The sequence below is a fragment of the Carassius gibelio genome, chromosome A24 (genome assembly GCF_023724105.1).
Source record: "Carassius gibelio isolate Cgi1373 ecotype wild population from Czech Republic chromosome A24, carGib1.2-hapl.c, whole genome shotgun sequence".
Classification (NCBI taxonomy): Eukaryota; Metazoa; Chordata; class Actinopteri; order Cypriniformes; family Cyprinidae; genus Carassius; species Carassius gibelio.
The window spans coordinates 4,450,452-4,478,430 of NC_068394.1; the positions used below are offsets into that span (position 1 = coordinate 4,450,452).

The 27,979-nt window shown below is 36.3% G+C and overlaps 1 protein-coding gene across 3 annotated transcripts; it reads left to right on the plus strand.

Moving 5' to 3' along the window:
- The first annotated feature begins 465 nt into the window (after positions 1 to 465).
- Positions 466 to 27,922, plus strand: LOC127946361 (ras suppressor protein 1). 3 transcript variants are annotated; one of them, XM_052542883.1, is made up of 9 exons: positions 466 to 635; positions 2,815 to 2,926; positions 3,135 to 3,185; positions 6,329 to 6,449; positions 8,974 to 9,092; positions 10,472 to 10,554; positions 11,028 to 11,142; positions 13,272 to 13,404; positions 26,865 to 27,922. In XM_052542883.1, exons 1-9 carry the CDS (start codon positions 618 to 620, stop codon positions 26,965 to 26,967), a joined length of 855 nt encoding a protein of 284 aa, XP_052398843.1. In that variant the 5' UTR covers positions 466 to 617; the 3' UTR covers positions 26,968 to 27,922. The 3 variants fall into 3 exon arrangements, with proteins under 3 accessions (XP_052398843.1, XP_052398844.1, XP_052398845.1); XM_052542884.1 differs by lacking the exon at positions 466 to 635 and adding an exon at positions 2,534 to 2,701; XM_052542885.1 differs by lacking the exon at positions 466 to 635 and adding an exon at positions 2,551 to 2,712.
- Positions 27,923 to 27,979: the final 57 nt, after the last annotated feature.

Genomic DNA, 27,979 nt, shown 5'->3' on the forward strand with positions numbered 1-27,979 from the left:
CATTCATTCCTGACAAAACTAGAGCTCGTATTCAGGAATATGCTGGTGGTCTGCTCTACTTGTGCTAAATTGAGCTCCTCAGGCACATAATTTAAGAGCACCTCATAACTCAAACAGCAAAAAGTCACATATACACACATTCCCACCTCAGTGCTTACTTTGGTCGAGTGTACATATAAGTATTGCTCCTTAATGTAGATTCTAATAAAACACACACCTCCCCATGCCCTCATGCCATGTCAGACTGTCTGTTCTTCGCTGGCTTCTGGTCGAGGTTGTTGGTTAAAGATATTACAACATAAACAAGCCTTGGGCCTGGAATCCAGAACTCCCGCTCTGCAAAGCAAAGTTCAGCCATGCTGAAGCATCTGTTGCAAGTCACCAAATATAATCAAGCCTATAAATAGAGCCACTGTTTTTCAGTCCTCCATAGAAATGTTCAACCCTACCAGAACCAGACATAGTCAGAGAGAAACAGGCAAAGTACGAACTAAGATCCAGTCTGTGGATGGTCCCACCTGGGACAAACCCAAGAGAAGAGAGAAGTCTTGCTGTACCTCTGCCACATGCCAGAAGGAGGAGACAGAGACTCTTCCACTTGTGCAGACGTCTAAACAATGTGTCTTCCTTGGAAGGTAGGTAATAGCTGGGGATCTGCGTGGTAGACAACAGCCAACAACAAATGTCAGTTTATTCAGACAGGATCGATAGACTACAGGGCTGGATTGGGACTCATTTTCAGCCCTGGAGTTTCATGCCTTAGACCGGCCCATTTTAGTTCATGTCTGACTATGTTAAAATAATGTAATTAAAACCTCATAACATAAGTCTGCAATAGGCACACTGTTCTCTTCAGCCTTATAATTCATTGTATTTTTGAAAAATATCATCATTTCCAATTCAGTGAAAAAACAGTAGCCTAAGTTTTGCATAGGATTTTGTGAACTGTCACATGGACTACTTTGAAGATATTTTTATTACCTTTCTGGACATGGACAGTATACCGTACACACACTTTCAATGGAGGGACTGAGAGCTCTCAGACTAAATCTAAAATATCTTAAACTGTGTTCCGAAGATGAACGGAGGTCTTAAGGGTTTGGAACGACATGAGGGTGAGTCATTAATGACATAATTTACCTTTTACTTACCGGCCTCGTTGTCTTCGTTTGTTTTGTTTTTTTTAGAAAAAAATTTACTCAGCTTAGAACATTTGGCCGCGTCAGTTTTCAAAGTTTTCTTCTTTTTTATTCTGGCCTTTTCAGCGCCGCCTTTGCGCTTTCTCTTATCCATTTTTATCTGACTTTATTTTGAGCAACTTGCAAGGTGCCGTGTCGGGGGCGGGTCCAGGGAGTCAAAAGATAATCATGTCATCATTATATTGCAGGCTGCACTCTGCGAGAAAATATTAAATAAAAAAAAGTGGGACTGCGGTAAAATAATAAATCCAGGAGATTGTCTTGACCAGGACCACACCTCTAAATGTACTAAAGCAACTGCCATGTGATTGGTTGATTATATATATATATATATATATATATATATATATATATATATATATATATATATATATATATATATACACACACACACACACACACACACACACATTTAATTTTGAGAATTTTGAGGTGGAGTATGCTTGGATATGCTCTTGACAGGTTTTCGTGTTTTTTTTTTACCCTTTTATAATACAAATTTTATTTATAATAATTATGAAATATTGATGCAACAAACAAATATGGTAATGGAACATATTCAGGCTGTATTTATCAGAATACTAAAGATGGATAAAATAATGTGTACTAATTTTACACTTAGAAAAAAAAAACTTTTTCAAGAACGTTCTATCAATGTTATCTATTTCTCAAAAAAGTAAAAAAAAAATAATAATAATAATAATTAAAACCATTAAACTTTACATTCATTCTTGACAATAAATTAATTTTGCTTGTAACAGGCTGCAGGACTGAGCACATTGTGATTTATTAACTGTAAACTTTTTGAACTATGGCTTACTAACTTTAGTGCCTTTTATCATGAAGAAGAAAAAAAAAAACATTTATAAAACTGAAAAATATGGGTCAAGGATTTTTAGTTTCATGACAAATATTTGTATAGGGCTATTTAGAATTAAATAAAGGCTAACTGAAAACTTCTGGGTCCTATATTAAAATAATATAAGAATAAAATAAAATGTATATGACTCATTGAAGAACTTATATCATAGTATCGTTCAAATGTGTCAGTGTCTTCAGATATGCCTATACAATTCCTATAATATTGTACGTATATACTTGCTCTAAATTTTAATCAAACAGATTAATAGCTAGTAAATAACGAAGGCTCATTAGAAGAATGCTTTTCCGCACGTCTTCTGTACATTTCCATTGATTGGTCGAAGGATGCAAACCGGTGGCATGGAAATCATTTTGATTGGACATATATGTGCCTTTATTCAACGGTTCCGCACCTGATTGGACAACGCAACCGAGTTCTGCCTGACATTCTTTTCCTGTCTCCGGTACCCCGGAAATACCCTTTTATGGAAGGAATGCGAGAGTTTTGCAGACATACAATCAACTTCCGGTTGGGTGTGAGCGAGTGTCCTGCTTCAAAAATATCTGGTTTTACTGGCCGGAGTACTTGGATATTTGTTTTCTGTTTGCCCTGCATGTTTGCGTATTTCCCGCACAGTTAGGTAAATACTCAGTGAGTTCTTTATATGATGTTTATGACTGGATTTGGCCCACTGTTTAAGGCAAAAGTGGCAAAACTCTCTTCGTAAGATTATCAGCTAATATTGTCTTTCAGAAAATGTCGAAGTCACTGAAGAAGATAGTGGAGGAGAGTCGGGATAAGAATATACCGGAGGTGGACATGTGTGACAGAGGAATATCAAACCTGCTGGATATTCCTGGACTATGTGAGTCTGCAGAGAGTTACTATAACAGATTAAAGTTTTAATGTTAATTAAAAAGTGTGTAATGGGTCTAATTTGTTTACACTGTAGCTAAATGGCTTTCTTTGTAAGTTGTCTCTATTTACAGTATGGAAGATTAGTGACGTCAACACGTTGGCGCTGTTTTGCAATGACATCATCAACTAAACGTGCCATTATTTTTGTTTTGTAGTCACCTTGTCCAACATAACCCAACTGGTCCTGAGCCACAACAAGCTGAATGGTATATTCTTCCGACTTTTTTTGTGTTTACATTTTTAAGAAATTGTTTAAAAAAAAATTCTGTAAGTTTTATAGCATGGGCTGTGCCTAGGAATGAAGATTGTGATGGTTACTTAGAAGGCAAATCATTTTTTGGAAAGGCAGTTCCATGAATCTCAGTTATGATTTTGGATACAAAATAAAAATGAAATCTAGAAAACAACTAAGCAGAAGGTTTAAAAATATATATTTTGGTACGCAATAGGGCAGCTGCAATACAATTTATGGAACTGTTCAAAATACATAAAATGATATTAATTTTAATTGCTTGAGTTATTAATGTATTGTGTATATAGTTCATTTTATTTAATTATTTGATTGAATGATAATTAACAGCATAGTTAATTTTGAAAGAACTGAAAGTAAGTCCACTAGAGGGCTGTCTTGCCCTTACTGATCACTGTTTGTTTGATTTAATAATCTGCTCAGTTTAAGTACCTTAATAATAAAGATTGGAGATTAGCAGTTAGAAACATATTCATTGCAATCTTTGAACAATCACTGTCTTGTTTCTTTTACGTGTGAGTGTAAAGATAATCTTAGTAAGTTGGGAGTATGCAGAGAGTTATTATTAGGAGAAATATGTTTGTCAGTGTAATTTGTGGTTCTTGTTTTCCCCTCCATCGTAATCTTTGGGTGCACTTTAACAGCTCTGAGCCGTCTTCACTCTCATCTGATCTGTACAGGGTGATTTGTTTGTTTAGCAGGAATCTTTTCTCTTAATCTCTTTGAAGATCTCAGAGTGATAATGCAGATTTCTGTCACGTAGCATCTGAAGTAATGATCAAAGCCTTTTAATACGATTTATGCGATTTGCAGATGAGGAATTGATTTATTCCGTTACCGGTCGCACGCTTGTCTGTAGTTTGCTTAAATGAGGGCGAAAAAAAAAGACAAAAAAAAAAAAAAAACTTTATGTGGTCCAGAAGCCTGAGACCACTAGCAAAATGTATCTATTTTGTTTTAAAAAAGAAAAAAGAAAAGATTATGAAATTAAATATGTATTAAGTAAATACTTATATTATTTTATTATAGTACATTATAATATAATTATAGAAAACTATACATGTGGTTAATGTGTTTGGTCATTTATATGAGTTCTAAATATTTCCTATGTATATATATTTCTTAGTTTTTCAGTATTTTGTAAAAAAAAAAAAAAAATCAGTAGATTAAAACTTTTTCACTCATTCTATGCCCTTCTTGGTAAAAAAAAAAAAAAAAAAAATTACAAAATTTAAACTTAAAGTCTTACTGCTCTGCATTTACTCCTCCTCTGTTCCTCTCCGCTCTCTCCTCCTGCCTGGTTCAAGAGCAGAGACAGGGAATCTGCCATCTTTTGAACTTTTCAGGGTAGTCGGGATTACAGTGACATTTGGAACCCTTTCATTAGTGGCTCATGAGTAAAGCAGGGCTTCTGTTCGGCCCGGGCAGGCAACAGCTCAGGTAATGAGACCGAGAGGAGAGAGAGGGCCAAACCTTTCTGCTCTATATAGCCGTATACTCTTTGTCCTGTTACCATCAGCCTTTTCTGCCTGTTTAAAAGCCTCCAATAATACGCATACACATTTAAAACAAAGTATTTACAAGCAGGTTTTTTACTCACAACTTATGCATACAAAAAGCAAGAAAAGCCAGTAGAAGGACAGCCTATAGTGCTTTAAAGTCTAATCTGTGGTTTAAGAGGATAGAGTGTAGGAGTCTTAAGGATGGAGATCAGTCTTATGTGTCAGGGACCCTGACATGGCACGAAGGGTTCAGTGTTCTGCTGTGTCTTTACAGTTCCATAGAGACATTGGGAAACAAATCATATGTTTCAAGTATCTTTTATGGGTGGAAAGGTCAGAGGATAGATGCACAAATTGGGAACTGGATGGTCAGACTGAAACATACTCAAGCAAACTTGAGTCATTTTTATGTCTAGAATGTACATTTCTGTAACACTTTCACTGTTACTCAGTCTCATATTTGATAGTTCTTGATCTACTGATTACATAACATTTGATAATGGCCAGCCAGCCATTCATTCTTATTATTGTTTTTAGGATGATTTATACATGGTTATTATTATCATTATTATTTATGAACATAATAATAAAAATTTATGTTTCATACATTAAGTAAGTACATGTGCTGAAAATACACAATATATAACACTGGTGATGGCTTTTAATTATTTTTAATTATTAAATGAATTAGTTATGTTTTTATTATTGGTGGTGGAATTAATAATACATAAATGAATAATAATTAAATGTATTATAATAAATTATTAGTATTACTGATGATGATGATGATGATGATAAAAAAATATTTGTTTGTTATTACCAAGCATGTGCTGAAAAGTGCAGATCACATAACATTTATTAACAACTTTTTATTATTGTTTTTTTATTAATTAATTTAGCCTTTATTATTATTATTATTATTTTATAGTGTTAATAAGAAACATATGCATCACTTTACAATAAACATTTAATCATATTAATTTAATAATAAAAAAAGAAGAAAAAAAAGAAAGCGTTAGTAGTAAATTCATATTTTGTGAGTGAATGTTTATTATGAAGTGATACAGATGTGTGCTGAAGAGGGCTTGTGTTTCGTTGTTGGAGTTTTGAATCATTTGCGTGACAGTCGAATCATTGTTCCTCTGTGTCTGGGGCAGAGGAGCTCTCGTTGATCTCTATGGTGGAATTCGTGTCATGTTGTTTGTGTAGACCTCTCCCACCTCTCCTCCTCTGTAATGAGGGGCCATTGATCAGCCAGTAATCAGATAGAGCGCCTGTTCTTCCCTTCGATCTCTGTCCACTGCAGAAATGGGCAGGATGGCCTTGCGGGAGGGGTGCTGCTGATCCGTAATGCTAAAGCCTCCATCATTAAAATGTCAAATTTATTGCTGGGGTAGTGACCCATAATTGAGCCATCAAAGACGGGATGTCTATTCGCTGACTCTGATAATTAGTCGTTGAACCTCTGCAGGTCACCAGAAAACCTTCGGTCTCTGATCATTAGACCTCGTCGTGATTAGAATATACTCAATTGAAATGTTTTGATGATACCTGCAGAATTTATCCTCACTGTCTCTTTTTCTCTCTCTCTTTTTAGCTGTGCCTCCAAACATTACAGAGCTGAAGAACTTGGAGGTGTTGAACATGTTCAATAATCAAATTGAGGAGCTTCCAACCCAGATCAGTAGCCTTCAAAAACTTAAACATCTGAACCTTGGGTTAGTCTGATGTCTCTCTTCTCTTTTCTTCTCTTCTCTTCTCTTCTCTTCTCTTCTCTTCTCTTCTCTTCTCTTCTCTTCTCTTCTCTTCTCTTCTCTTCTCTTCTCTTCTCTTCTCTTCTCTTCTCTTCTCGTGGCATCTCTTTGCATATTTTCATTTTGGGTTTTCACTCTTTCACTCCCCTTTTACTTCTTGTTTCTTCTCCTCTTTTCTTTTCTCATCTCTTCTGATATTGCTTTTTTATCTTTTATTCTCTTCTCTACTTTTCTCATCTCGTTTTGTTTCTTCTTCCATCTCTTTTTTCTTCTCCTTTCATCTAATTTTTTCTCGTCTCTCATACTTTCATCTCTCTTTCTCTCTTCCAGTTCTTTCGCTTGTGTTCACGTCTGTTCTTCTAGTTTTATCTCTACTCTTGGCTGTTTTTCTCACATCTCATATTCTCTTTTTTGTCTTCGATTTGTCTTTCCTTTCTCTTCCTCTTGAATCTTCTCCTTTCGTCTCATCTCGCCTTATATCCTTAATTTGGTTCTCTTGATTTTCTTTTCCCCCCTCCCGTCTCCTCTGTTTTTCAAAACGAAAGATTTTTCGTGGGTCATAAAACCTGCCCAAATGTCACTGTTTATCCTGAGGAGGATCCAGTTGTCGGATCAGGCACTGTTATAATATCCTGGTTATAAAAGTATATCTGGTTTAGAGACAGTGGAAAGGTCGTCACTCCTTCTTTGTGAGGTTGAGAAGCCTTGACAATAACAACGCTGCTGTCTTTCTTAATTCCTCTTCCTCTCTGACTCCCTTCATCCCTGGTCCTCTGGTCACCCCCTGGTGTTTAGACCCCACCTGAGCCCCACCCGAATCCCAAGTGTTCTCCTTCTCCTCCGAGGGTGGTGCCTCCACAATATCATGCAGGATTAAAGCACAGCACATTCTGCCTCACGTCTGACACCGCACATTTTTATCGATTTGCTGTCAGACGCACCATTTCTACACATAATCTTGAAAACATAAGCCGGCTTGTTGTATTCCTGGCTGCTACTCCCGAATCAAATGTGCGGATGTGCGTGTGAGCGTGTGGCCGGACCATTATCCTGATCTCATTTGTCAAAACAATTCCCTTTCTCTGGTAATTGCTTCACAAACATGTAGTGGAATCTATTTGTTTGTTTCTTTGAAATCCATTGCTAATGTTTCCGAGTCTTCATGGCAACCAAGTGTCATTTGAAAGAAAGAAAGAAAGAAAGAGAAGGAGGACATACGCTTATATAAGCAAGAGTTAATCAGCATCTGATTTGGGTGCCCCTCTCTCTCTCTCTCTCCTCTCTCTCTCTCTCTCTCTCTCTCTCTCTCTCTCGTGTTTTATCAGCGTCATCGGACACCTTGAGCACGTCCAATTTCAGATTTCATGTTCTCTATCAGAAGTTTTCCAGCCAAAATTAAATCTGTTATATTTCAAGCGCGGATAACACATTTTTAATATTGGGCAACTACCTGAATATTAAACTTTATAGACCTTATTGAAAATCTGGGATTCAAATATGCACTACTGTTCAAAAGTTTGTGTTAAATTTGAAAGGCTGAAGTATCTTCAGCTCACCAATGCTGCATTTATTTGATCAAAAATATAAAACGATAATATTGTGAAATATTATAAAAATCTGTTTTGTATATATATATATATATATATATATATATATATATATATATATATATATATATATATATATATATATATATATATAATTTTTTTTTTTTTTTGAATTTATTTCTGTGATGAAAAGGCTGAAATTTCCAGCAATTTTCTAATTTTGGGATTTAAGAAGCCTTTTTTTTTATCATTTTCAAAATCGAATACAGTTGTGCTGCTTTAATATTTTGTGTAAACTGTAATAATTGTTTTCAGTATTCTTTGATGAATATAAAGTTCAAAAGAACAACATTTATTTTAAAATGGAGATCTTTTGTAACATTATAAATGTGGTCTTGCTGAATAAAAGTATTAATTTCTTAAAAAAAAAAAATCTTTCTGAATCTAAAGTTTTGAATGCTAGTGTAATTTAAATCCAAAACAAAAAAAAGATTTGCTTTAATGTGTAAAATAAATATTTCACTTATGAAAGCAAAAGAGGGGCAGACCAAATATAAGACATCCTTAATTGTCATGTTGATAATTTTTAATTAAAAATGTTGAATTAAATTAGTACAATTCAAAGTAGAAGTGGTTTCACACTTTCACTAGTGATCTCAGACTTTTGGATCCCTCTGGATTTAACTTTGAGGTTATAAATGTGAGTAGATATGTTGACCTGTGTTATAAATCTGTGACGCATTTAAAATATCAATCATAATCGGTGAGATGGATCTGTGCAGACTGCTCTGTCTCTGTCTCTGAGAAGGTCTGCTATAGATTTTCAATGGGTTCCCCTGTGTCAATAGTTGAAGTGTGTGTCTGTGAGTGGATGTGTGTGTGAGTTTGTTTTTGAAGCTGTTGATTTGGTTAAAATGGCGTTTTATTGTCTTGATGTGTAGGATGAATAGGTTGAGCACTCTTCCGCGAGGGTTCGGATCTCTTCCGGCACTGGAGGTTCTGGATCTGACGTACAACAACCTGAACGAGACCTCACTGCCTGGGAATTTCTTTTACCTCAGTAAGTCTGCAACACACACAATGTGTAACCTGTACCATTCTTAATAATTCAGAACAAAATACCATTAATTGACTTCTTAACGTATATTCTGGACTAAAATGAGAAGAAATGTAAAAATGTAGCTCAGCTGTGATTGGTTAGCAATTTTATGTGCACAGGTTTTCATTTGAACTGAGTTAAAAATTATTTAAAATTGGCTTTCCTTCTGCTTTATAGTGGCTGAAATATTTTAAATTACATTACACTTTGGGGTCAGTAAGAATACTTGTATTCAGCAAATATGCATTTAATTGATAAAAAGAGGCAAATTTATAATGTTACAAAATATTTATATTTCAAATAAATCCTAAAATTTATCAGCTTTACTTTTTTAATTCTTTTTTTTTATAATCTTGATTTGATCTAATAAAAAAAAACATGATATTATTTTTGTAAATAATACCTGATTGTTGATTAGATATAGATCTTAATTTTTTGACCGTTTCAGTCTTTCCTCATTTAAATATAAGGAAAGAAAGTGGCATTACCATATTGTCCGTTGGGTGAAACTTTTGCCTTAGTGGGTTTTGTGTCAGTGCCTGATTACTTTTTAGACAGCTTGAAATTGTGACCACAAAGTCACAAATTTTCCACTAATTTCCATTTGTTTATTTTTGTGGGCTTATTGATTTCAGATTTACCCACTTAAACAAGAACAGACTGTTGTCGTTTGCATTTCAGGCACCAGTTCAGAATAAACTGCAACGAGAACCAGACAACCTACTAACAATATGGAAACAAAATAACTGTTAACTTTATCGTCTTCATCATTATCATCATAATCCTCATCAGTCCAATCACCTGGTCCCGTCAGAGGATGGGCTCTAACAACCTGTTATGTTAAAGCAGCCACATAATGAAAGCACCATCTTAACATTAATCAAGGTCTCGAAACTCTAACCACACACACACACACACACACACACACACACACACATGCTCTCAAACCTCCATTTATCACTGGTGTTTGGAGTGGCAGTCATATCAGCAGTGAAAGCTTAAATGGATATGATTGGCTGTTGCACTAATTAATCAGATCATTGGATGGAAAGTAAGTGGGTGGGACTTTTTAAAAATCCCAGTTCCAGATGACCAAAATACATATTAGTTGTTGCCCTATTTTGTGTTTATTGCTTTTCTCAGTGTTTATCTGATGTGGTGCTCAAGTACGGAGTATGAGTGTGTATTTGATGCTATTTGTCAAACTGTTGATATTGTGTGTGTACTTGAGTGTAATATTGTAGCCATGTAGTATTAATCAGAGATGACCGTATCTATCGATTGGTGTTTGCAATACTTCTCACACACACACAAACACACACTTCTCTCTCTGATTTCAGCCACCCTCCGCGCTCTCTATCTCAGTGACAACGATTTTGAGATTTTCCCCCCAGACATCGGCAAGCTGGCCAAGCTACAGATAGTGAGTAATTTATCTAAATTGCTTCTGAAATCAATTGCTTTTGTGGCGGCGCTCTGTGTCGCGTGTGTTGGATTTATTCTCCGCAGTGTGTGTGTCCAGATGTGGTGAGAGGTGATTTACAGGCTGATCTTCAACCCTATGTTCGCTAAGATCGGACTCAATGCAGGGTCACAGACATAAATGGTTATGTCAGCAAAAATATTGTTATTAAATTTGATTTTCGAAAAATTTCCGATTTTTTTTTTTTTTTTACGAATGATTACAGTATGAACTTATTTTGTGAATTTATTTATATTTCACATGCATAAATAAATCATACTCGTTTACTAAGAAAGTAAATGAGATTGAATATATACATACATTTTTTATATTGTATTTAATGCTCTCTGTCCCTCCAAGAAAATAACTTTTCTTGATTATTGCCAGTTTGTTTGTTTGCTGTCACCCTTCAGTTCTTCTGTCTTTGTTCTCAGTTGAGTTTGAGGGACAATGACCTCATCTCTCTACCTAAAGAGATCGGAGATCTGGCTCAGCTGAAGGAACTTCACATTCAAGGGAACAGACTCACTGTACTGCCTCCTGAACTTGGTGAGACATTAACTTGTGCACAACATGCTCCTGGATCAACATTCTATATATTTCAGAGCAAAGAATCAATGATTGATTAATGGCAATGCAAACTATACACATCTACCTAAAGCAAAGAAATCCATACTTTACACAGCCGTGCATTCTAATTAGCTACAGATTTGTCATATTTTGTGTGATCGGCTGGAGGCTTTGCGTTAAGAGTGGTATTGCTCGGGTCAACTTAGGTTGAACTCCTCTCTACCCGAGTGCCTTCACTTTGGGAAAATTTCCTCTTTTAGCTTGTTGCATGAATTTCAAACCATTTGTTTGTCTGTCGGGAGAAATTGCATGTAAATTATTGTAGTTTGTATGGCCATAGAAGGTAAATGGAGAAAGTGGCTTACAAATGTATGTGTGGCATGCAGTTGAATGAGTTACAGATAGCAAAATTCAGGCTAACAACTGCATAGAGACATGCTTTTTTAGCATGAACTGCTTAGCACCTGCACAGCAACACCACTCACTAGCACCATGACTGAAGAGTTTTGACTTAGTGTGTTTCTGTGTGGTTGCAACACATACGTATTGTTTCAAATTTTAGTTTTATGAGTTATGTAGTGTTTTAGCAATTGCCCATTGTTGTGAGTGTGAACGCTCCGGTCAGCAGGTCTTTGTCCCGTGCACTCTGTAGGGGAGACTCTTCCTGCGTGTAGCTTATTAGGACCCCTCTGTCATGTCCCTGTAATCCCACTCCTCAGACCGGCCTCGTTAAGACCCACCGCCGCCATGTGTGTGTGTGTGTGTGTGTGTGTGTGTGTGAGAGAGACGTGCCCAGCTAACAAGGAGCAACCAAGCGCACTTGCCAAGAGAAGGAAAGGAGAAGGAGAAGAGGAGAAAAAAGCAAGGGATGTGAACGAGAGTGTGCAAGGAGGACAGATAGACAATCTTTACCACTCAGAATATATCATGTGTAAAGCTGATGCTTTAAACTGTTATATGAAAAGAGGAAGAGGAGGGTGGAAACTGAACAGAGCAGACGTCTGGTTGAACGCTGAGGTCTGAAGTAGTTATAGATTTTGGTTCTGCTGTCTAGGTCTTTTTGGTTCAAGGGGTGATGTTCACTAACGGTTGTGTCTGACTGCGTTTGTGAGCTGTGCCATTGTGTGCCGGGGATCAGGTTTAATTTCACCCTCTTTTTGATAGGCTGCTCAACACTTGCTAATCAGAAACTATTTAATAAGCCCCCCTGTGAGCTGAGATGAGCCACATTAGCACTTTGACCTGTACTGTTTCTTCTGCTTCTCCTCTGGACTTGTGTTGTCATGTTTCTTGTCTTCGTCTTTCTGCTCTTCTCATTGTCCTCTTTTTTTAAGACTGTTCTGTTGTCTCATTTAGTTTCTGTTCTAGTATCTTCTCTTTTTCATCTTATTTCTGTTCACTCTTGACTTATCTGCTCTCTTTTGTGTCCAGTTTCTTAATTTTTTTCTCTTCTCTTCTCTTCTCTTCTCTTCTCTTCTCTTCTCTTCTCTTCTCTTCTCTTCTCTTCTCTTCTCTTCTCTTCTCTTCTCTTCTTTTCTCTTCTCACTTTGCTTTTAGTCTCATTTACTCTATTTCCCCCCTTTCTTTAGTCTTATCTTCTTGTCTTATCTTTTGTTTGTTTGTTCATTTTCTTTCTTTTTTCTTTCATCTAATTTCATCTCAGCAGGTCTCTAATCTAATGTCTTGTTTCTTTCCTCTCATTTAATTTTTTTTTTATCATGTCTCTTCATATCCCATCTCGTTGTTTCTTCTTTTTCTTTTTTTTTATCTAATATCTTTTTTCTCATCAAATTTCATCTAATCTGGTCTCTTCAGGTTTCTTACTTTGCATCTTTTTTTCCCCACTCTCTTTTTTATATCATCACGTTTCGTGACTCTTATCTCTTGTTAATTTATGTTTCGTCTTGTTTCGTCTCATCTCATCCAGTATTTTCAATTTTATGTCTCATTTCTTCTTGATTTGTCTCTTTTTATCTCATCTCATCTGGTCTCTTCATAATTCATCTCATGTTGTCTCTTTTTTTTCTTGTTTTGTATTGTTTCTTTTCTCTCATCTAATTTCATCTCATCCAGTCTCTTCTCTCTTATGTCTTATTTCTTCTCTGTAGGTAACCTGGACCTGACAGGCCCAAAGCAGGTGTTTAAGGCTGAGAATAACTCCTGGGTGACTCCCATCGCAGACCAGTTCCAGTTGGGCATCTCTCATGTCTTTGAGTACATCCGATCAGAGACCTACAAATAGTGAGTGTAACTCTGCATCCCTGTGTGCTTTTAAATGCCCAGAATCTGAGGGACACAGAAGAGGTGGTATCTCAATAGTGAGCGATCCAAGCTGCTTACAAAAAGGTAGCAAAACACAATGCTAGTTGCAGAACTCAGATTAAGTCAAGCGCACATCAGCAGCCCTCATCCAGACAACCTCCCTGGGTCTTCAATGAAAAGAAATATCCTGAGATGTCTTGCTAAATACAAGGTATAAATTTAGTCCCTCTATACAGGCCAGTTTTATGGTGGCACATATTTTTCTGGATCAACCCTTAGGATGGTGATGAAAGAGAGGAAAGGTGCAGTTCTCTTATTATTTCAGGATCTGATGATTTAATGCACAATCAGACTAATTAAAATGAAAGCTGGAGGCGTTACCCTGAAAGTCTTGTTGCTCTCTCTCTTTCTTTGGCTCTTGCTTTTCCCTTACATGCCATAAAATGTTATGCAAAAAATATTACATTTGCATTAAATGAAACCATGACTTTTCGCATCGGGTGTCAATAGCACTGAAAGAAAAATAAACACAAAATAAAATCAGTTTGAGTTTGGATGTATAGAGATGACATGGATTTGGTGTTTTGCACATGCGGACAGAGTTTGTGACTTTTCACATCTTCCCATTCCCTTCATTGTTCTCACCATCATTGTGTCTCAATTCTCATAGTTTCTTTCAAAAAAGTATTAAAAACATAAAATAGTCCAACATCTGTTCACTATATTGAAAGTATATGATAATATAATGCTTAGTGTTTTATCTTACATATTTATATTATATATTATATTTATATATTTATTGTTATATTACATAATATAATTTTACTATTCATAATGTACTACATGTGTAGTAATATATATAGTTGACAAAAACATGTATAGTAAATATATATTGCAACTATATATATATATATATATATATATATATATATATATATATATATATATATACACACTAAGAAATATAATGAATAATAATAAATAATGCAAACATGTAGCAACATAGTACAAAATATATATAATAACAACGTTACATATAAATCCTACTATTTATGAAACGGTTTATTATAATATTTAATATTAGAATATTGAGGTAACACACACACACACACACACACACACACATATATATATATATATATATATATATATATATATATATATAAATATTAGAGGTGCTCCGATCACGATCGGCCGATCGTTATGCGTATCTCCTCAGTAAAGCCGGTTTTCTAATCAGCGGTTAATTCCATCAGGTGCGTGATTTCACATAGAGTAGCTGTTAATACACAGAGCCGTTGTTAATAGAGAAGATGCGCAAATCACGTTAATTTTCAGCGTTTATTGGCCCATCTTCTCAGTTAACAACGGCTCTGTGTAGTAACAGCTGCTCTATGTGAAATCACACACCTGATGGAATTAACCGCTGATTAGAAAACCGGCTTTACTGACGAAATGCGCATTAACGATCGGCCGATCGTGATCGGAGCACCCCTAATAAATATATATATATATATATATATATATATATATATATATATATATATATATATATATATATATATATATATATATATATATATATATATATATATATATATATATATATATATATATATATATAATAGCATTTCATATATAAATACAAATAAAAACAGAAATTTAGTATGTAATAAAGCAACATATGCTAATATAATGTTATTATAATGCATTGATAAATTATTTATATAAAAAATATAAAGCATATGGTATGTTATGTATAGTTGTGTGATGTGTAATTATATAGCATATGTTCTTCTGTTTTATATAATAGTATATGTTATTACAACATTTTGATAGTATGTTACTAAATATGGCTCGAACCTGATGTAATTCTTTTGACCTAGGGGAAGGATGTTTCCACACTAATTGTAGTATGTGTTTCACGGCTCTGTTCCATTTATCAATCTCCCTGAACAGGAGGCAAATCCTCCTCTGTTTGATCATTTAGCTGCTTGCTGTGCTTCTGTCTGGAGAGGACCGTCGTAACCCACTTACTGGAACTGATCTTCCCCTACAGTCACAGTCAGAACCACTGCGTATCTCAGTGTGTGCCGACACCGTGACCGGGCATGTGTGTGTGCGTGTCTGTGCGGTGCGCAATAATCAGATACTGCTGCTTGAAATGTTTTGAATAATTTCGATAAGTTGACTGTGTATCATCCGTTCTATTCCTCATGTGTTTTGCTAAACTCGATATTTAGTTTGCGCATCGGATAGTTCTTATACGCTGCTTTTTGTATTGAAGTAAGGTCCACAAGGTTTGAAGGTTACGTTGCCGAGAGCTGACATTGCATATTCAGTTTGATAAATGGGATTTTTTTGAGTGAATCAATGCCATTTGACGCTGTCATCCATCTATCAAAACTGCCCCATACGTTAGATTTTTGAATCCGATATCTGAGTCTAAGCAGTTCTGACCACCATATATCTGTTTCATAAATATCTTTCATACTTGTTGTGACATTTAGTCAGAATTGCTCCTTAAAATGTTGGAAGGGGATCTCCATCCAAAATGACTCAGAAGTGTAACCCAAAGGTTGCAGGTTTGAACCCCACCAAGGTCAGTCCATGAACTTTAATCCTGTTAACTTACCATGTGTGGTTCCTCATTGAGAACTAATCTGGTAGCTTTACATAATTTCTTTTCTTTCAAGAAAAATAATTAAAAACTCATTTTGAGGAGGAAAAAAAAATATCTGGCAGGATTTTATCCCCTGGGAACTAATTGGATTGTGAAAACTGGACGTTTTATATGTATATATTTTTAAAGTCAATAAAAAAATCAACAGTTTTCTTTGCAGAAATGCCCTTATTTGCTATTATTATTATAAATTAGTACAGTAACTATTGTTAAAACGGTTATCTAAAACAATAGTTAATGCATAGATGCTTGTGTGTTTGTTCCTCTGTTTGTTTATGTGCCTGCGAATGTTCGCAAGAGAGACAAGTAGGTTGTCTCACATTAGACAAGTGTTAACGGTGTGTAATTCTCTGTAGTTGTGTGTCCACGGTTCAACAGTTTCATTCTCACCTGCCTAAACGTCCTTCAGCTAAGAAATCACAAGACTCGCACCTCTCTCCCTCTCGCGCTCTCTTCCTTTCACTATTCCTCACCTCATCAAGTTTTCACTCCTGATGGACGTTTTCTCATTTCAGTTCACTCACTGATCCAGCGTTTCCAAATACCAGAACGTTAAAACAGAAGACAGCCGCGTCCAGGCTGCTTTCACTTTTAATTGGCAGGGTTGTGTGCTATTATAACTGGTCATACTCTCTTTTTTTTAGTGGGGTGCAAGTTGGAGAAAAAAAAAATAGAAATTTACATATATTTTCTTCTTTAAAAAAAAAAAAATTCCTATTTATAATTTAAAAAATCTAAAAAAAACAACAACAACAAACGATCACTGTGTGCGAAACTGAACATTATTTACAATATTACAACATAACCCACAGCCTCAGGCAAACAGTCCTGTGTGCTTATGCTCATGGTGTATGCACGGCTCATCATGGATGGGCTAATGGTGACTAAATTTGTTTAAGGCTGACGTTTTGTCGAATATTCTAGTCATTTATGTTGAGGTCACACAGATGTTTGAAATTAAAACGGTTGACGGGTCTTTACCCTCCTCTTGTTTCCTGCTCTTCTGTCAGTGGGTTTGGTCGTAGAATAAACCTCGGGTGGAGGAGGATGAGGGGGTAACCTGTCATGCATATTTCATGGGGCGGCTTGTTAACCTGACAGAAGGATCTTATGTCTGACTGACAGCATTGGGGAGACTCTTCGTGCTCATAATGCATTAACATATCGTAAAGCTGCCTTCCCGCCATCTTTTATTCATCACTAACTCTAAACGCTTGTTGACCGCGGTACAACCGCCGCAAATCTCTTTACAGCTGTCCAGGACTGACTGAAAAACCAACCGCAATTAACTTCCCATCGGCACAAAACCTGACGTGCACACAAGCAGGAAGTCCCGTGTCTATGCAGTCATGGGCCAGTCGTACGAGTCAGCAGGAAGTACCGTCACAGACTGGGAATTACTGTATGTGTGTTTTTTATAAAGCGTTTCAGAGAAGCCTTTTTCTGTGACCGCTGGTGTCAAAGGTCACATTGCCATTTTGATTTTGATGAAAATCCTTTAATATGACATGATGTAATAATTAATGTTATTCCATTTTACTCTAATTAAAATAGTATGTCCTTTTAATATATAATGCCATATAATAAACGTATATTAGTAAATGAATTATTATTATTTATTTATTTTTCATTTTTGTTGATGGTAATGTCCAAAATGATGAGACCCAACATTAATATTTTTTGTTGATGTATAAACTTCTATTAAATTAATTGTAAAAAACTAATAACAGCTTTACAACTTAAACAAAATGACACTAAAAAACAATGAGCATTGAGCTATTAGCGGTTTTTCTTTTAAGAAACTTCATTAAGTTTCTGTGTTCTTGACACTGTTTAGGATGGCATCTCACATTTTTACAATAACAGTGTATTGGGGCTGCACAATTAATCAAATTTCTAATCGCGATTTCAATTATGGATGCCAAAATTACATAATTGTTCAAAGTGGCAATTAATTGTTCAAAGTCCACTTATGATATTCAGCGTGCTTAAGATGCATTTTTATTTTTCTACATGTTATCATAAGGGTTTTTCCATTGTTTTAATTTTAGTTTTAGTATAACATTATAATGCAATTCATTATTATGCTTAATACCATAAAAAAGCACTGAAGTTTTTCAGCTTATTTATTTTCATTAAAAAAATACGGCATGCAGTTGCATCAAACAATGGTATGAACATCATTCAATGTAAATTGTGATCATCACTGATAATTAATAACCACAATTAAAATTTCAAGGGAATAATCAACAATTATTATTTTTGTCATAATCGTGCAGCCTTACAGCGTAATTAACCTGTTTTAACAAAATTTAAATATATTCACTTAATTGTTTATGCAAATGTAAGTTATAATATTATATTTGTATTGTGGATATACCTGGCACTATGCTGTCATGATCTCCGTTTATACTCTGAGTAAATTATCAGCACTCTATGTTCTATGAGTTTAGAATGACATGATGGTGAGTTAACAGGGATTTTAATTTTATGCGTGAACCATTTCTTTAGCTCTAAGTTACTCCAGCGGAAGTGGTGTGGTAGTGTGTGTGCTGTATATGTTCTGAACACTAAAGCAGTGAGAGTTTATGAGAGTTAAATCCTGCATATTTCCACAGACAAACTGTTTCCTTTCCATATTCTCTCTAATTATATTCATGCATTGCTGCTTTCTCAGTCTGCAATAGAACTGACACCATGTTTCCCATAATGCCTCTTACAGTCATCTAGTTTAAAGGGGGAAACTGCCAGTTTGGAACCATAACTGGTTTATATATTGTCTAGACAAAAGTGTCTAATTTTCAGACAAGTGAGACCTGGAGTGTTCTTGTTTGGTGGTATCTCTGAACATGAGTTTAACTGTAAATTCCAGCAACACTTGCTTAACTGTAGCTAGAGCAAAACTAGCTACTAGATGCTGGAGAGAGATATTTGATATTTAATTGTGTGTGCTCATTTCTCCTGTTTTTACTTTTCGATTACCATTGCCAATCCCAAAATGAGGACCTATTTTTTTACATCATAATTTAGTGTCGCATAAATTCACTTCTAGTATTTTAAACGGTTTACATCATATAGTGTTCCTGTGGCTCAAGTGGTAGAGTAGAGCTGAAGATCTTTGTTTGGGTTTGGGTTTGGGCTTAATTTATACTTACACGGGCTGGGGCTTGCGCTCCGGTCTGTGAGGAAAACGAGCGGTCATGTAATGTGTTTCGATTAGCGCGAGAAAAATGCAAAAATAGATGCTGAGTAGGTGAAACGGAAGCTTGCCTCTGGCGAATAAGTTTTGGTTGCACCAGTAACTAAAGCAAAACCTGAGATGTGGAAACGTTTTGACCATGTTTTTAATGAGAATAATGAGCCAGTGGGTTTTATTGCTGGACGCACCATCAGTGAGCGCAGGAACACGCTGAAACCATCTGCAGTGGATTCAATCATTTTCCTCCACAAAAACATGTAGCCTAACCTTGGGGAGTAAAGGTTTTTCAATTTATAACTAAATATTAGTTGTCTTTAATGCATAAATGCATCATGGCATTATTCTTTTATTACATTTCAGCTGCTAGTGGCAAAGCAATTCCGGCTTAAAATCTTAATTTTGTTATTGCCAAATACCCATCTTAATTTCAAATTTATCTTAATTTACTTGTTTTTATTGGTGCGTTGGCGTATTTATAGGCTAAATAAGCCTATGTGTAGGCCTATTTAGAATGTTACGATGTTACAGGGGACTTATTTTATTTCTTTGTTCCAACTTCTAAGTGTCCTATAACATATGTTAGTCATGAATAAATTGTTTAAACGTAGATAAATTACACATTCTTGACAGAGCATTGCGTTAGCAGCGCAAGGTTGTGGGTTCGATTCCCAGGGAACACATGTTAGGTAAAAAATGTTAGACTGAATGAACTGTAAGTCGCTTGGGATAAAAGCGTGTGCTAAATGCATTAATTTAATTTAATAGATCAGTGTTGCATAGTAAACCATTTTACTGCAGGATTGGGTTACTTTTACACTGTTGCCACAGGTTAAAGAGATGTAGTTTTTAATAGCAATTGGGCTGGATCTGTTTTGCAGACTTGGCAAGCGTAAAATAGATGTATATACATAGATGCCTCATTATGGGCTGTTTCTATGGTCCGTTTTACATAAGCCATCCTCCATATTGGAATGCTCAAAGCTGATCTGTGAGCAAATTCTGTTATGTGCATTACCTTATGTTTAAAAGTATGTAATACTGAGTGCATACATAAAAAAACAAAAAGAAAAACAATGTTGATGTGTCTGGAGTGGTCAAATGTGGCATCTACATACAGATCCATGGTTTAAACAGCTGTGAAGCTTGTTTGATTCAGTCAGGTTGGGAAGCCTACAAGAAGCCAACAGTGGTTGAGTTTTGGTCCGTCTATTTATGCGTGTTGTGCATTCTAGTCTGTATTTGTGTTCTTCATCTCTAGGTTCTGGAGGTTTTAAAGGTTGAGCGCAATTCCATCCCTCCTCATTAGTTTGGGTTCACAGACAAGAACCCCTGCTAGAGTTTATCAATAAAATGTCACGCTAACAGCCCAAACTCAGCACAGCCTTCAGCTTACTGTTCACCCCGGCTCAGACAGTGCTGGGTAACCTCTCAGTTAAGCATTGAATAATTCATTAAACATTTATCTTGTAGATGATCCAATGTAGCATGAATGTCCTGTACATGTACAAACAGGGTACAAAAGTGGTGGTTAAGCCTGCTGTGATTGGCTGTTTTTGCAGTAATGGGGCCGTTCGGTCCTGCAGATCTTGCTGATAATGGGGGCGTCAGGGGAGAGATCAGTTATGAGCCGTTCACCATCCGTCTTCATTATTGTCATTTACTCTCATTTAGCTGGTGCATGGATTTCTGTTGGACCTGTCAGCACGGATAGTGTTTTATACTGAGATGAGTGTAGTGATTTTGTTTGTGCTCTAAGAAGTTTAGCGTTGGTGTTCTATGTGTTAACAATGGTTAAGGGTACAAAAAATGATCTGCCGTGTGCCGGTGATGTGCTTCCTCATCCTTTTTCTCTGTGACTCTCTCCCTAAATGCTTTAAAAGTCCTTTTTCTGAACTTTTCTGTTAATAAAATTCTCCCTTAACCCTGCTTTTCAGTTACAGAGTATATCAGTATTGGAAAGTAATTAACTAACATTGAGGAAAAGAATCTGAAGGTCTGATTCATTTGAGTAAATCGGTTTGTTCATTTAACTGGGAAAGTTTTAATTGATTTTACTGAATCTGTTTGTTTGAAATGTTTATGCTAAATTAATTTCAGTACATCGGTTCATTTCAGATTGAGACACGTGTTGTTTTTGCATCTTATTTCATTCACAGGCATATTTATTGCGTTTTACTCCTAGACTATATAAAAACACACCTGTAGACTCCTGAAGAGAGTTTTTGAAGCCTAAAGTGTGCAGAGCGAACCGTCGCCATCTTGGCAGCGCGTCATCGCGCGACTCTCCCGGACAATCGAAAATGGGCAAAAGGGCGGGAGATGGTTGCTGAAGCCACGCCCACCTAGCGCGCCAGCTGTGACAGCAGTGGCAATCCACCTGTCACTCAAGTGGCCACGCCCTTAATTATGCAGAACTTTTAAGGCTTAATATAATTTAAACGGATGAGTTATAAAAAAATTCACCCCCCTCACAGTTGTCATGAAGGGCAAAATTAGCTATATAGACCAAAATAATTTTTTGCACCAGGCTGAAAATGTTTTTTTTTTTCTGCTGTAAAGTTGGGCATTTTAACATGGGGAGTCTATGGGATTGACTCTCTTTTGCAGCCAGCCTCAAGTGGCCAGTCGATGAATTGCAGTTTTAGTCACTTCCTTATTGGCTTCACTAGAGAGAGCGGGAGGTTGCGCTTGGTTTTACTGTAATTACACACACACACACGCGCGCGCGCGTTAAATATATCAGTTAAATATATTTTGTCAGTGTTTAATACATAATTATCTAATTTAATATATACAGTACTATGCAAAAGTCTTAGGCCACTAGTATTTTCACCAACAAAAATGGTTTTAAGTCCGTTATTTCTGTTTTGCTGTAGTGTGTCAGTAGAACCTTTCAGTTTAACTGTCATAAATTCTATTTAGATTGGGTTTGCTATCCTTGAGTCTGGGGCTCGTTTACCTGATCTCATTCTCTACAATCTCAGATCTCCTGAAATGCAAGAGCAGCTGAAACACCATTTACAAATTACCTCCAACCTCAATGACCGATCAATGATCCACAAGTCACCCACACATTTATCATTAATTCATTCCCTCTCACCTCTGACACACGTGAACATGCTTTGAAAGCCACTTTACGGAAACACACCATCTCTGACACACACACTTATGACCGGCCGCCCTGACTGTGTTAGACACTCTTGACTGTAACTGAGATTAATTATCCCATGTGGAACTGGAGCACTCGCAGGAAAAAGACCATCTCCGGCAGCGTCGGGGAGCAGCTTCTGTAGATTTTGCTGTCCCGGTCCACTTTTAATTGGCTGTAAATGATGAGGAAAGCAGATAAATGGGGGATAAATCTTTGTGTTTACTCTGTAGCCTCTCAGCACTGCAATGCTGCTGTGATAACATGGTTTCACAGACAAGGGCAAGATTTTCTCATCGTTTCCAGACTATAGGTTTGAAGGTATGCAGTTATATGATTATATAAAGAGTCAAGTTATTTAAAAAGGATTCGAGACAGTAGTTGAGCAGGGATAAGTTTGGTTGTTGGACAGGATTCTGATCTTTAGACGTTGTGTTAGATGCGTTGGGAGTTTCTCTCAGTGTTGTCTTCCTGCCAGAGGGTCCGTCAAGGCTGCGGGACACTGACAGAGAGAGAATGGCTATCAGATTCACCTCACACCCCGCTGCATATCCGCCTCCTGTAAAACGGCCCAATTTAGCCCTGACACCAGCGCAAACATCTATGCACATCTGTCAGCACTGATTCCTTCAGTCAGCTCGGAGACAGCTCACAGTCTGTGCACATACATACACAGCTCACTAACATGCTCTCCGCATCCTTCTGCATATGTGATAATATCATGACAATAAAAAAAGTCACCTGATTTTTAAATGACCTTTTTGTTTTGTTCTGACAGTTGCAGATGTTTAATTAGAATACGTGATTAAATACTTAATTAAAAGAAAAGTTTAATATGTTTATAGTGGCACCATGGCCTAATATTTAATGTACCGCCACACACTGAGTTAAGTCACCACAAGTTTAATCAGCGTTTCCCATTCTTTTGCTCCTAAGTTCCTGTCTTTACATCATAGCAATTCAAGTGTCAAAAAGAATAAAAATATATCAAATGAAATGCATGAAGTTTTTAATACATATTTTGAATGTATATTTATGTAAATGTTTATGGAAGCCATAATATTCCAGTCTCTTCATCATTTTTAAAGGAGATTTATTTGAATTATTGAATAAAATTTTTATTTTTATGGTATTTTGTGTCCATTATTTGATAATGTTTTATTTTGTGATTTATAGTGAAAAATATATATATTTTTCTATTTTTTACATTATTTTACATAATGTATTTTTTTTTTTATTTTAGCATGCTTTTATATTATTTTATTGTATTTCATTTATTTTTATTTTGCCTTATTTTATTTATAATTTTCTTCATTCATTTTACTTTTATTTATTTTATTGTATTTTTTAACTTTATTTGTATTTTAATTTATTACTAATTATGTTCCACACCATCAGCAATAGTGGCATCATGGGACAGCAGATGAAAATTAGCCATATTGGTTTAATCTGGCACTTTTGCTCTGATTTGGTGTGTTAATTAATGTGTTTTGTCCCTGTCAAACAGTCTAGATCTTTAATATTGTTGTCTTTTTCTTTTTTGTAGTGTTTTCTTTCTCTTCTTTCCAGTAAGTGAAAGTTTTTTCCCATTCCATATACCTCGATCTCCAAACACTGAATTAAACATAAGACATGCTTTACAAACCAGCACATGCACACACTTCACAGTCAGGGCTAATTTTGGTGAGCAATGCAGTTTTTTTTTTTTTTTTTTTTTTTTTTTTTGGATGTGAAGCGTCTTCTTTTTTTCTTGCATGTGTGAGTTAAAAAGCTGTGTTTGAGGTTTCTGATATTTCTGTACTCTGAGGGTCCGCAGGGGCTTGAGTAGTGCCTCCCGGCTGGGCTCTTGCCTCTGCGCCTGGCTGGGCAGCTCCAGAGGAGGCAAGAAAAAACGGGAACCTCCAGCCCCCAAGGGAAGAACCTCTGACAGGACCACACAGATGGACAGGCAGCTTAGTGCTTAAGAGAGATATGAAGAGACAGAATGAACAAGAGAGACTGACTGACTCGTTGATGAGAGAAGCACTCAGCCTGTCTGCCCAAACAAGACACAAAACTATAGAAGACGAAAGCAGATTACACACTTAGTCGGAGAAAATATTTTCATTTTGCAAAACTGCTTCGCTCTGTTCTTGGATTGTGGCAAATTGGTTGAAGATCTGAGTTTGTTGCTGAAAGTTTGTAGGTTCAAACTCTGTAAAGAGCAGTCCGTCTGACGTCAAAGGTGTTTTAAGTAAAAAGTATACAGTAGGTCACTTTGCATAAAGCAACTGCTTACAGAAAGAATATTAAGTGTCTTCCTCTTACGATGCAATTGAAGTGACTCAAACGCTGTGAGCAGGGCTGGGAACCTCAGCTTGGGCCGTGTGTGGTCCTTTGTAAATATTTGATATGAACTTTAGTCATGAATCTGAGCTGCCGCTTGACATTTCATGCACTGCGATCAGAATTCTCCCTCAAATAATATTCTTTAATTACACTTGGGAATATGGCAGGCATGCTAGGTGTAGACTCTGCTAACTCTGCAATCATCCGCCGCCATGTCAACATCCAATCAGGGATCAGTATTTATGATGTAATGGAAACAGCAGTCGGGACTGCAGTAAAAATGAAAGCTGTGTACCAAAACCCAGTGAGCTCAGCTGCCTACTTGGATAGCATTTTTAAGGAGTACTTCACCAAAATGTGAAAATTGCTACCCGAGTGTTGTTCCAAAGCTTCAGGACTTCAAAAGACAGTTTTGAAGAATGCTGGAGTCCATACAATGGAAGCCCATTTCCAGAGAGATACAAGGCCTAGTTATGAGATAAAGTAAAAATTGCAAAATTATGATTATTGAATGATTATGAAGTAAAAATAATTCTAATCATTCTAATTATGACACCAAGTCAGTTATTACATAAAATGTAAAAAAAAAAATACAATTATTACTTATCTCATCATTTTGACCTATAATTGTTTATCTCATAATTTTGACTTTTCCCCCCTCATAATTACGACTTAGTATTTTAGAACTTCCACTTTGTCATTATTGTGATTTACCAAAGCATGATTTTCTTTTTCTTATGTGGCAGAAATGGGCTTCCATATCTTAATTGTAGACTATAGATTTGTATGGACAAAAAACACTTGAGACAAACTATCTCATGTTGTGTTCCACAAAAAAAAGTAATTCAGGGAAGACAATAGGGAAGAAAAGTCAGTCACAAATTCCAGTTCAGGCCCACTGGAAGCCCCACCTTTCATCTTTTTTTTTTTTTCGTCCTTTAATATTATTGTTTTTATCTAAATTATCTCTCTTATCTCATTGTTTTAACTCAAAATATAATTTATCTCACTGTTTTTATCTCATAGTTTTAATCTCATAATTTGTCTTAATCAAATTTCTATCTCATAATTTTGACGTCATAATTTTGACTTTTTATGCCATAATTGCTATCTCATAATTTATACATTTCATAATTGTCTTTCTATCTCATAATTTAGACTTTTCATTTTATAATTATGACTTAGTATCTCTTAATTTTAACTTTTTTTTGTCACCAAGACAAAATATCTTGTTTCACATTCCTCAGAAGAAGGTCAGGGAAGACAAGAAGGAAGAAAAGCTAGTTGTGATGTCCAGTCTGGAAGCCCTGCCTTTCATTTAAAGGAGCCAGCAGGTCACATTTTTGATTGATTGTTGGCCGATTTATTTTATTATTATTTTTATTTTATTTTTTTGAAGAGGGAAATTTGTTTTATTGCCCTTTTTCAAATAAAGTTAATGGAAACAAGTACACTATACATAGAAATTAGCTTCCAAGGGATGTTACCAAGATGACTATGTACACTGACCTGTGAAACTTTGGTAAAGTGTTCTGAATCTGATTCATTTTAGGGTGCTGCTTATGTAGGCAGTGTATGACAAAGCAGCTCAGCAGGTTTTGGTACAGAACCAATGAATCCTGCATCCATAATACCCATGGTCACTCTCGTTCACTTCAAGTCTCTTCCTTAGTCTCTCTCTCTTTGTCTTTTCCCTCGTATCACTGAACCCAGCCTTTGAGTGCTGCAGAAATAGAGATGGACCACTGGACTGGAAATTGCTCTCCCTACATGTCTCCCCTCTCTCTCTCTATCTCTCTCTCTCTCTCTCTCTCTCTCTCTCTCTCCCAGCTCTGTGTGTAGGGTGGTTGTGGATAATTGTCTCTCTGTGCCATACACAGCTGTAGGCGAGGGGTGTCGGACAGCACAGAGAGTTCAGTGTCCCAGTGGGGGACCCGTCAGTGTGTTGGACTCAGTTAATCCAATTTCAGCTGGTTAAAACTAAAAATATAACGTCTCTTCCTCGCTACTCTGTATTCAAGCCTTTTTCAGAAACAAGAGTGGCCAGGTATGATCACACAATGTCTGTTTGTGTTTTGCAGTCTTTACGGGCGACACTTGCAGGCGAATCCAGAGCCGCCCAAAAAGAATGCCGACAAATCCAAGAAGATCAGCCGCAAGCCACTGGCGGCCAAGAACAAGTAAAACAGAGGGCTACGAAGAGCTGATCCGAGCATCCGAGATGAACCTCAACTGCATGTGCCTTTGCATTTGATATTTATTTAGAAAATATGTTTTATATTGCTTCAGTATTACGTACATCATGTAATCTCCAAATGGCGCCACTCTATTTTTTCCAAGTGTCCTTCTTGTCCAATGCCACTTTTTTGCCTTCAAAGGTCAAGTCAGACCTGCATTGGGGGATAATCAGCTTTTCTGAACGTGTTTGTTGTGTCTCTTTAGAGAAGTGGTGGGAGTTTTGTCCTATTCGACCATCCAGACGAAGAGAGCAGTGAATTTTGGGAAGTGGTGACGAGCATTTTGTAACCGTACAGGGATTTAGCAGGAGTTTTGGGGTCTTAGTGGACTCTGAGCAGGATTGTGTCAGGTCTCCGGGGGGAAACTGTTGACTGCTTCCTCTGCCTCTTAATGACAGATATGAATGGCTGCAAACGGGGGTTTCAGATGGTACACAGCAGATACCTGACAGAAACACCCCGGTGGCCATTTGAGAGGGTCAACAAGATATCGCAACAAACCACAGATGGTGTTCTCTGAAGCAGTTGGTCATTGTTTCTTACTGTGTATTCTAGTTAACATGATGGTGCAACTTTTTACAGAACAATATACAGTAGTATTTGTAAAGAACCAGTTTCTTGAGCCGGTTAATCATTCAATAGTAATTGTCATTTCTACGGTCATAGTGTTCACTACAGCTTTAGGTTGCTTACACCAACATCTTTTAATTCTTCAAAGCTTGACTGAAATTTAAGTTGTATTTTTTTATGGATGTGTTTTTACTTATTTTTAAAAGTCACAAGCTGTTTCATTGCAATCACATTTAAATGTGTAATATTTTAATGTTTTATCATGTGCACACAATGCAGTTGTGCTATGTACTTAATTTTTGACATTGAAATAAAGTCAGCATTTTATTGGACGATTCAGTTTTTTCTTCTTTTAGTAGTCAATAAAATGACAAGGCAACTTCTAAAAT

Bases quoted from the DNA above. Each gene is read 5' to 3' on its own strand.
- LOC127946361 (XM_052542883.1), top strand. The intron at 2,927-3,134 runs GTGAGTCTGCAG...TTTGTTTTGTAG, and splicing joins GCTGGATATTCCTGGACTAT to TCACCTTGTCCAACATAACC. The intron at 6,450-8,973 runs GTTAGTCTGATG...CTTGATGTGTAG, and splicing joins CTTAAACATCTGAACCTTGG to GATGAATAGGTTGAGCACTC.